This window comes from Dermacentor albipictus, chromosome 10 (assembly GCF_038994185.2).
Source record: "Dermacentor albipictus isolate Rhodes 1998 colony chromosome 10, USDA_Dalb.pri_finalv2, whole genome shotgun sequence".
NCBI classification, from domain to species: domain Eukaryota; kingdom Metazoa; phylum Arthropoda; class Arachnida; order Ixodida; family Ixodidae; genus Dermacentor; species Dermacentor albipictus.
Window position 1 is genome coordinate 70,982,299 of NC_091830.1, and position 11,335 is coordinate 70,993,633.

Genomic DNA, 11,335 nt, shown 5'->3' on the forward strand with positions numbered 1-11,335 from the left:
AATGTGTTTTTACCGTTCCCCTACCATTAGAGTGAACTTTCTTTCCTTATTATAATCATCATAGGTGTTACAGTGCATACGCAAAAGATTGTACATTCGTGGACAAGTACCCGTTGCGGTCGTTCGATCCGTATGTGTGCAATCAATGTATTCCGTTACTGCACGGAAGTTGCTGACATCGTGATATTCACTTGGTGTTGTGGACAGTACTGGAATAAAATACCGCGGTCCGTGAAGTGCTCGGCATCCCCATAGGCGCCAGCACCGAGAAGCTCATGCAGCTGGGGGTCCACAGCACATTCGTTGAAGTTGGGTCACAGAAGGTTGTTAGGCTCGCTTCCTCGCCTGCGGGGAGGCGGATCCTGGAGGCACTGGACTTTAACCCGTCAGGGATAGGCGGTGCGTGCTCGACGCATGGTCGCGGGAGGCCGTCACGGTCTCGCCGTTATCGCGCAACGTGCACCCGCAACGCAATGTAGGCACATGCCGGGCCCGAGCGGCCGCACTTCTCGGATCCGTCGCCGGCGATCCACGATCGGTCGCGCTTGTCGACGTCGCCCAATACGGTTCGTCCGACCGGTTCGCGGCGGCCATGGTGGATCACAGAGGGCAACCTAACGCCGCGTCCGTGCGGGGCAGGTGTCCGGATTGCGGAGATCCATTCCGCACTTTAGAACACATGCTCTGGTGGTGTCCCTCGTTACGGGAGCACGGTCATCTCACCATGGAAGAAGAGTGGGAGGAGACGGTCAGGCACGGCCTGCCCGTCCCAACGTCGGAACGGCTCGCGGCGGCCCCCTCCCTCATAAGGGGGTTTCGGAGTCGCTCCTCAGGACCTTAATAAAGTTCACTGCCTGCCGTGAAGTGCTCGAAGTTGTTTGCATAGAATGTTTGAAAGAAGTACGGCCATTGACATCGCTACCAAGCTAGTCTAGTAACGTTGGTCGCTACAGTGTTGACGTTGCCGGTCCCGTCTGTGGTTAAGGAGATGGGCCCCGTCACTGCAGGGCAGAGGTTAAAGCGCCGGGCCCCGTCACTGTAGTGTGCATGCTAAAGTACCGGGCCCCGTCACTGTAGTACAGATGTTAAAGTGCCGGGCCCCGACACTGTAGTGCATATGTTAAAGGGAAGCTGAAGCGGTTTTCAATTTCCATGAATTGCTGGGATTGGGAAGAACAGACCTAATAATTTACGGTTCCGAAATTTTTTTCTTCGTTTTGTTAATATAAGGGGCGGAAATCGCTTTCTAAATCACCCCCGCGGACACGCCCCCATCGCTTCCTGGAGCGCCGGGTGAGGAGGTTACCAGAGGAGAGAACCGGCAAGAGTGACGTCACTGGCGGGGACCGAGCTGCCGGACCGGCGTGCTGGCATGCGCTGGCATGCCTCTTTCCGTCCTGCGCTTTACTGAACGACGCTACGAGAGATTTGCCGCCGCCGCCGCTCACGTTTGTTTTGCGATTTTCGTAAACTGTTTTTTCCTTCTGTGCTGCGTGAGTGCCTACAGCCAAGGGCGCCCAACATGCCCTCGTTCTCTGCAGCAATCGGCTGCGCAAACACACGCGGGCGAGACGAGGTGGTGTTTCACAGGTTCCCGAAGGACAAGAAGCTTGCAGCGCAGTGCGGTGAGGAGAGATAAGTTCGTGCCGACGAAATCAACTGTGCTGTGCTCGGACCATTTCCGCGATAGCCGGATAGCCTTACGACAAATGCGGAAACGCGTTGTTGCAAGCGTTGCTATACTCCGTTTCATACATCAGGTGCAACGCTGTGGAGGCTTGAGATACTTCTTGCAGTGGCTGCGTTCGCTCTTAGAAAAAGTTCGGTGTTTCTTGACCGGATTTTTGAGAAAACTCTTCATATATAAGCTCAGTTCTGAATGAAAAAAAAAGAATTTACCCATAGAAACAATCCGTGTACTTATACGGCTGCTAACACGTTCTTTTAAATCAATTTTCTTTTCGGCATTCTTCGCGGCAGCTTCACGTGCATGCTCGCGTGAGCAAATGCCGCTGGCACGCTGCGAACCATAGACGGAAACGCGCGCAGTAATAAATTTTGGTAACCGGACTTCGTGCGTAGCTTCCACAGCGTTGCACCTGAGGTATAAATTGGAGTATAGGCTTGCCTAGTGACATTCGACGTACGGTTGCAGTTATCATGTTTACCACACGGCGGTGCTAAAACTGCCTAATATCTTTATGTCAACACTAGCATGGAGCGCGCATACCGATTCTTGATCGAGCCACAATCGCAAAGTCGTCGAACCACATTCTGAATATTGCACATATAATCCCCCTGACCATCTCGATCTGGATGTGTATGATAAGCAACTTCCATGACTGTACCTCACAGCACTGCATGTGCGCGCTTTGAAACGCGGCACTTATGTTCGCGATCGTGTATCAACGCTCAGAAAACCACGGGACTTCAGACAAGCAGCGGCAAGGTGCTTGACATCGCGGAATTGTACCCGTGTTTACAATCTAATGAGAAGTTAGTGCTTCGGCATTCTTCCAGCAGCAAGTTCCCAGTGACACTTTAGCGCATTTTTTCTCCCGTCATTGGAACGTGCAGCTACATGGAAAAAAAAAAAGCATACGTAACAGCTAAGATTACCAACGCGCGAGAAGGTGCACACATCGCTCTCGCTTTTGGCACACTCAACATCGTCGTTGCCGCCGTTGCCGCCATCGTTTTCCGTATCGGCTGTCGGTTCGAACATGTACGGCGAAAATACAAGCTGTCCGAGAGAACGAGAACGTTCCATAATGCTTACAACTCAGCTATGCAGCCAGAACAGAACAGCGTGCTACGCTCTCAAACGGCGGCGCCGACCGGCGACTGCCGCCACTGACGTCACAGCGGCTCCGACCAATCACGGGCAACAGCGGCGTTCGCGCGATACCCTGAGGCGCTGGTGCGCGTTTTCATGAAAAAACAGCCGCTTGCGCTTGTTTCCGCCCTTTTTGAACGAGATATTCGTGTTCAGGGGACTCAAAACTGTAGAATGCCGCAGAGAACTCATTTTTTTCGAAAAGTGCTTCAGCTTCCCTTTAAAGTACCGGGCCCCGTCACTGTAGTACAGATGTTAAAGTGCCGGGCCCCGTCACTGTAGTCACTATCATAATTTTAACCCTGTACCGACCGTTGGCGAGTATGGTCATCATGAAATTTTGTACCAATGTGACCAATGACAACTACAGTTGTCATAAACAAAAATTTGTCATGCAGACTACTATACCCATCCTATTGCATCTAGTGTCGATTCCTTACACTAGATGGCCACACTTGTCCATGTTTTGCCATTTGTGTCTCGCATTTCATTATATGCCCCATCGGACATCCCCACATAGAGCATGGGCTGCCTACACGAAATGAGGCAATGAAAGTGCATGTAAAATAAAGTATTTTGACGACTACTCATTAGACGACAGCACTGTAGAGTTTTGCATGGAAACGGACAGTGATGTGTTCACATCTGAGGAGTCTGATGACAACGATTCTGTGGATAGACTAGAGGACCTTGAGGCGGCAACATTCACAGTGTAGTTGCAATGTTCCGATATAACAAATTAACCAAACTTGCTAATAAATGCATGTGCATATCATTATTCAATATTCGATTTGATATTCAAAGCGGAGTATTCGCATTCTGATTTGTATTGGAAAATTTTCTTATTCGCACACCCCTAATTAAACATAGTAAAGGTGGTTTAGTGTCAGATGCGACTTTGTTATAATTAGGTTATCCTGTATTTCTGGCATCTTTGCAGATGAAAAGCAAGGAGCAGCAGAGCCTGTGGCTGGCTGTGTCCGAGGATGGCATCAGCTTGCTCGACTGTACCACACTGGTGAGCAGGCTAATCACTGAATGGCACTATTGGTGTCTTACTGTTATTGTTATTATTTCCAAGAGCAGCAATCGTGAAATCTTTCAGTCATCGTCACGTGTGTAAGCCACTCCACAAACTGCTACCTGAACACCTTCAAGCGCTAATCCAATCTCGCATGTTGAAAAAAAAACACACGAGCATCATTTTAGGCTCTCCACACTTCCAAGTTAATGGTCTTCAAAAGGTATGAAGAAAAATTAAATAGTTTTCAGTTTTCTATGATGTGCACATTCCGGAGCAAAAAATTGCAAGCAGCTGATGATAACTTCACAAGTGTTCTTTGCTGCGTATGTGACACAAAACACGTTTCACGCATTCTTACTTCATTCATTGCGTAACACATGTACAGTACATTCCACCTTGCATGAAAAAGCTGAATCCAATCATTTAGAGCCGACACGCACAAGAAAATTACATTCAGCAGCGAATTGGCACTTCACTGCGCATTCCTCATGACGGCAGCACTTGCGTGCTGATGTTCTCTGGGATCTGTCGGAGGAATTGTTTTTGGACTAGCTGGTGCTTATTAACAATGCATTGTAACGCAAAGGCACAATCACAACTCAGACATGTCGCAAGCAGTATCTGTTGTCCCTGTTGTTGTTCTGTCATTCCTGCTGGCGCTTGCCAGTAATGACTGCAGGTCAGCCTTCTTCAGTACTGGCTCGGGTTTCTGTTTTTTAGCTGACCATGTTTATTTGGCTATGGCTTGCTACAGGTGACCAGGCTATTCGCTACAAATATTTCTCCAAAGAAGTGTCCTTGTGGAGTAGCTTTTATGTGTTTGTATCAGTGAGGTATTCTTGCCAGCTAGTGCACGGTGCGAGAGATGCAAAGTGAGAAATCATCCTCAAGTTCTGCCGTCTTGTCTTGTCCCATAGGGGTTAGGGTGATGTTAGGTCAAGTTTATCCACTTCTCTATGAAGAGAAATACAGTGAAACCTCGTTAAACCGTAGTCGGCCGGAGCTCGGAAAAAGTACGTACTAAACGGTAGTACTGTTTAAGCGAAATAGCATGAGATCGCCCACTTACCTGTCGAAAAAGGAACTCAGAGAGAGTGCGATGAAAGGGGAAAAAACATGCAGTATTTATTCACTTCGCGGGACGTAAGTGTTATTTTCATTTGATGTCGCGGCGGCCTAGCACGACGACAGCGGCCTCAAACTTACTGAAGCTGCGTGCCAGGTTCTCAGCCAGCCCCCCTCCTCTCGGCAAACACTCGCACGGCAGATTCCTCGTTGGCGTTACGTATTCTCCGTGCACGCGCGCAGTAGTGCTGCAGAAGTCCCGGGGTGCCTTTTTCATTGCCGGGTGCCGGAGTTCGGAAAACTTTTCGTTTGGAATAGTTACGTTATCGCGCCCCTGTTCTTGCGACGATCGCATTCATGAGGCTGACGTAACGCGCAGCTTCTGCCACTGTCGGGCCTGAATAGCCCGTGCTGTCACTTTCCGTGTCGTCCTCATCACTGTCGCTAGTTGACACTTCGGCAACAACAGCGGCAACGATGGTGAAAAGTCGATCCTCGTAGCCGGCATATCTCTTCGCGGTCGCAGCAGCGCTGCCGAGCAACTTCGCATTCCAAATGCCACACACTGTAGTCAACAGCAGATCCATGTCGCGGGCCAGCTCAGACTTCTTCATGTCACGTTCGGTAACACGGGCGATGTCTAATTTTTCTTCTATGCTGAGCACCCGGCGTCTTTTTTATCCTAGCTTCGGCATGACGCGAGTCCTCTCTTGCACGACGCCACAACGCTCTCTGGCACGGCGTCCATGCGGCGTCGAAATGATGTTGATGTTGATGCGGCTTCACGTGCAAACGCACAGGGCGCTTGGAGGCCGTTGTACCGATCTCTGAGGCTTGTTGTTCTGCCGGGCCGCCCGATGGAGACGACGCACCGCCGTGTTTGCGCGACGAAAAGTGGAAACGCTACGTTTTAACCGATGCGTACGCAATAAGCTGGTACGGTTTATGCGGATACAAAATACATTATGTTCAATGGCCGCTGAGTCGGGGAATTGACTTTACTACTTTTAAACCGAAACTACTGTTTAAGCGGGTACGGTTTAACGAGGTTTTACTGTAGCACTGCAGCATGTCAGGAATTGCAGGCTGAAATGACCTTCTCCACCATGTTGCATTGATCAGCTTTATATTGATACTATGTTTTGCAAAACCAACAGCGCTTGTACTTCAATAAAACGGCAATGAGTAATCCCACCCCTTATTTAATACTCTTGAGGAAATTGAACTGAACTTCATGCACAGATTGTGGTTGAGGTTGACAGCTGCATTCAATATCACTGGGGCAAAAAGTCCATGCCACCGACTTCACTGTGTTCTTCTTTGATGATACTTAAGGCAGCTGCTTGCCCTGCCTCGCCTAAGGTGCACAGTGTTCTTTAACACTCTGCACCACTATATATACATTTATCAGCATTGTGCATGAAACCGTTTGCAAAATAAATGATATTTCAACCCGGCAAATTCCACTCAAATCTACAGCGTTTCTCTGCTCATCTTTAGAGCACTCAACACCGGAGTCATCTGCATCAGGGTGGTCGTCATCTTCGGGAACAGCCTCATCATCGAGATTTCTTCTTTGAGTGTCAGGCTTTAGAAACGAGAACTTTCACTCATGTCAGCACGAAGGACACCGCTTCTCAAGAAGTAGTGCGCCTTAAGAAAGCAACATTGCGGCACTGTGTCCTGGACACTAATCTGCAGTGCTACCTGCAATGCTGTTACATTTGCCACAAGCATGAAAACAATTATTTTACACTCAAGGAAGGAAAAGTAATTCGACTTAGGTTAATTCAGTCTTTTGCTTAATTAGATCCCGACCAGCACCAATACATCTCTAAGGAACCAAACTTTGCTTGTTTCGATCCCCATGTTGGCCTTTGCTGGATAATCCAAGCTTGGCTGGTCATGATTCACGCGTTTGACCCCTAGTGGTGGCCGCAGTATTACTCTAATAGCAGCTGCACCCGTTTTGGTGGGACTTAGGGCACAGGGAGTGCGTCTAACACACTTCGGTCCCCCTTCGAAAGTGGCAATTTTAGGCATGCCCTAGGAAGATGTTAAGGTGAAAATGGAAACTCACAATAAATTATTACTGCATTTGCCAGATTCTAATGCGTGCATTTTTTTTCACAGAAGATTCGTTCGAAGACTCCTTGAGCAGTGCAGCCTGATACAAAACCAAAACCATGGCCACAACTGTTTACTATCAGAGCAAGCCTAACCAGCATCATGTGTTCTCGGCATTCTGTAAAATTTTCAAGCGCTGAAAGAGAGAATAGCAAAGTAGTTAGTCCATGCGTGGGCCACTATCCTGTTTGCAATTCTTGTGGAGTTGTTTTATTGGTGCAGAATATCAAACATGTTGTAGACTGTGCTGAGGATGACTTGTTGTGGTCCCTCCTAGACAGTGATCAAGTGCTGTCTGAGAGTGATGACAATGAAGGTTAAGCAAATAAATTTCTATTCTGTGAAGATAAAGTTTGCTGGATTCATCTGTTTCTTATTGCCAGATTCTGACGCATGTTATGTTATTCTTATGAGAACATTCGGGTACATGGTCAATTTCTACTTTGTTTGGTAGCTCTAATACCATTTTTACATTAGTTTTCTACATTGTGGACCCATAGAATGTGGGGGCCCATTCGATTTTGAAACATTCTAGAATTGAGGCATGTACTGCCTAATAAATCAGCGGTGTGTTTTTTCTGCTTGTTTATTTCGACTCGCTGGGTAATTTGACCAATTTCATCTGTTTCGTCAGGTTCGAATTAACGGAAGTCAACTGTAATGCTAAAATAACAGACAGACGTGTAGAGAAGTAACACAGGAGCCTAATCTCTAGCTCAGTTGAAAGTTGGCACTACCTGTCGCATGATGTAGCTCTCCTAGTCCTTCTAGTGCTACTTAGTGGCCCCTCTGTGACCAGCGAACCTAGCCAAAACTGGTGCCTGTCAGCGTCTGTAGCCAAGAGTGCATTTCTGGGATGGGGATCTCTTATGGTCTTAACGAGGATGGTGGCTGCTGCTGCTGCACACAGAGGGCGGCACTGACAATCCTCGCTTCTGCCCCTGCAGCAACCGTGGGTGCAACATCCGTACTCGAGTGTCATGACGTTTGGCGGCTGCCGGGAGGACTTCATGCTCGTTGTCTGCCCGGAGGCTGGCGAGCCCTGCACAGAGCGTCTGCTCTTTGCCATGCCCAAGGCGCAGGTGAGCTGTTGCGCGGCGACACAGAAAAATTGACCTTCTTGGTTTGCCATTCTACCAAATTTAACACTTGGATTTATAGGCTCATATTCTCTAAAAATCTCTGGAATGAAAAACTCTGGAGAGAATTTGGCCCTTTTAAAATCGACAGAGTGCGTGCTGCCCCCAAACACTGCTTTTGACAGATTTCACGAAGGAGCAGTGCGCGTCTCCTTTAGCCCAGCCACCCGCTGCCCGTGTCCTTTCTTGGAGCTAATCTGCGGCGGGTGCAAAGCCTGGGTGAGCCGAGATGGCTGGTGGCTGCATGTGCGTTGTCTTTTGCATGCATCTAGTGCTGGAGGTCACGTAGTCTTGTTTCAGAGATGCATTGAAGGGTGAGATAGCGGAAGCATTGCTCCCCTCCTTTTTTGCTATTCATCACTGCAGCATTGTGGCAGCGAGTGTTTGTGGTCATTGAGTGAAATCTGTTCATGTTTGTCAGCGTGCGCATGACACCATGCTTGCTAATTTAATTGGTAAGTGAATATTTCCTGCAAATTATACACCTAATAAAAACTATGAACCTTATCACTTGTAGTTGTGCAACAGAGTTAAACTTTGATACAATAAAGTATTTAACTTTTCATAGCTTCTTGTCCATATATTTCGAACCTCAATACAGCGAAGTGTGTTTATAAATTATTTAATTATAACGAAATTTCACTGCCCTCACAAAGGAATACCGAGACAATATATTGAAACTTCTGTGGACGCAGATAGTCAAGTGGTTGAATTACATGCAGCTGCTTGCGAATGTGTGCTGAGCAATTAAGAGCTACCGTCAAAACAAAATAGCGTCATGTTTTGTATAAAGTCTAAGTGGGATAAGATCCTAACACGTTGAGTGCGCAGTATGCTTTAGGTGCAAGTGAAAGCATGTGAGAGTGAGGTGATTAGGATGGTGGGTTGATAAGCGCTGTCTTCCCATGCAAGTATGGGGAAAGATGGGGGGGGAGCGAGTTCGCAGCAACACAATCAGGCATACGTGAGTGCAATGTGGGCAAGTTGGTGCGTCTTCATTTCCAGCACAACTGTGGCTGCGTATGGCTGTTAGTGGGGTTGGATGCATACGCTGCCAGTATTCCCTGTTTTAGATGTAATCTTTGCGTGTGCGAAGTTGCGTAATCTTGAGTTGTGGAGACGTCCTGAAGTGAGGGACAGGCTAAGCAGTTGCTCCTTTGTCGTCCCACTGCCGGGGACTCGAAAGCGAGAACGCCTTCACTTCGTACCACCGACGTGAAGATATCGTCGACACGGCACGAAATCGTTTCTTTTGTCGCTGACTTTCAAGCTCAACAAAAATTTATTTTTCAGATTTGCTTTATTTTTTTGTTTCCGGTAATTCAGAAAATTTTGCGGCCCCTTCTTTGTAAAAAAAAATTATCGGCGACTGTACTTATTTTCATAAAAAAACTCATTTCAATATAGCAAAATTTCGATATGGAGGATCAAATTGCCAATTTTACCGCCTTCATTAGATCGAGCTTTAACTGTACTTTGCTGTTGCTATCAATGCTTCATCGGTCAGGCAAAACTGCGAGATTTTTTTTAGTCCCTTACCTTTCAATTTCTATTCAAAGCTTCCATTATCAGTCTTGGTTGCCTGAAAGAGAGATGGATGCGCAACATACCTGTTCGGCAATTTACGCTGTGTCATTCCAGGTACTGGATGTCACTCTCCTGGTGGCTGACTACATGAATGCACTAGGTGCCACAGGTGCAAGCGTGGCACCCTCTCCTGGTGGCAGCCTCGTGGTGGGAAGCGGGCGGAGCAGGCTCAACATGAACCCGTGTTCTGCAACCTCCTCGCCCGCACTGTCCACTGCCTCATCGCGACGACCACTGCTGCCAACCCCCGACTCCTGACGGTCGCCGTCTACCACGCCCCGACACCGGCCTGACTCCTCCGCTACTAGCACAGGCGGCACCGCTGTCACTGCTTCGCCCCGCAGTGGCAGAGCCACCTGGAAGTGAGGAAAGTCACCATGGTTGGGGGCGTGGTGTCCCCCCCCCCGGAAAGGTGGAGAGGCCCAGGTGAGAGCCTTGTACCTGCCTGCCAACTCGCGCTCATGTACATCTCGCGGGTGCTTTTGCAAAGTTCGAAGAGAAGAAAACTCACGTATGGCCAAAATGCACAGCACTTCAACGGGAAGTTAATCAAGACATGCCAACACGACTATTGAAGACGCATGCAGGATTCCTCGTGCCATCCGATGCATACGACACATGGTACGATTCCTCGTGCGGTCCGATCTGCAACTAGTCATACCAACTGCGTCCAGCAAGCTTCTGGCACATTTCGACAGGTTAAAGCTATCGGAGCAGCCGTCTTGCAGAACCTAGCATGTGTTGTCCAAGACGCGACAATCTACCTTGTGTCCACCGAACCTCGAAAAGTGTGCTGCAAGGACTGCCTGGCTGTGCACAACCGCAACCTACGATGTTTGATGTGCTACAGTGTTGCTGCACAATCTGGAGAGCATCACCCGTCGGTCACAGACTGCTGCAGACAGATTTTGGCGAAGTGTGATAAATCCACGGCGTGGCATGCAGGATCTGGCAAAATAATTGCCAAGACTGCTTCCTTGGTCCACGAGCCGGTGCATCGGGAGGCGTTCAAGGAGCTGTTGTTCCGGCCTGTGTGCCAACACGACTGTGCGCAGAACTTTCTTTTTTCCTCTACCAACCCTCGCCAAAGGGTCGTGCCAAGATGTGCCACATGACTTCTTGTCAAGTGCTCAAAACGCTCGCACTGCACCTGTCACTTGTATTGTTGCTACCGCGTTGTAAAGAAAGCTGCTGCCGGTAGAGTGGTCTAAACTTGTTTGCTTAGAGAATGCAGGCCCCAACGCTCTCAAGCTCTCCAGCGTCAGTCAGTGAACTAGGTTTACAAGCCGATCTAGTTTGTTCCAGTTCCAGTGTTCACAAGCAATGAGGACAAGAGATAGTCTAGAAGTGCCAGACAACATGATGCTGCCCATAGAGTTACTTACAAGTATACCGAGAGGAAGAAGCGGCACTACAGTGCCGTTGTAATCCTTGTCAATGCCAGGACTGAGATAGTTCTCCGAGAGTCAGGAGACATTAAAGATGTGTAGAATGAACAGCGTTCTATCTGTCACAATAGAAAAGTTTTTCATATAGCATTGTCTAAAATGCTGCTTG

At 48.3% G+C, this 11,335-nt stretch overlaps 1 protein-coding gene across 2 annotated transcripts in view; it reads left to right on the forward strand.

The window, feature by feature from the left end:
- Positions 1–10,976, forward strand: part of LOC135899291 (uncharacterized protein CG43867) — an 88,875-nt gene extending 77,899 nt beyond the window's left edge. For both annotated transcript variants that reach the window (XM_065428536.2, XM_065428541.2), the window contains exons 26-28: positions 3,777–3,854; positions 8,000–8,134; positions 9,833–10,976. In XM_065428536.2, the coding sequence (XP_065284608.1) occupies positions 3,777–3,854; positions 8,000–8,134; positions 9,833–10,036 (417 nt within the window). In that variant the 3' untranslated portion in view covers positions 10,037–10,976. The remainder of the gene's footprint in view (positions 1–3,776; positions 3,855–7,999; positions 8,135–9,832) is intronic.
- Positions 10,977–11,335: the final 359 nt, after the last annotated feature.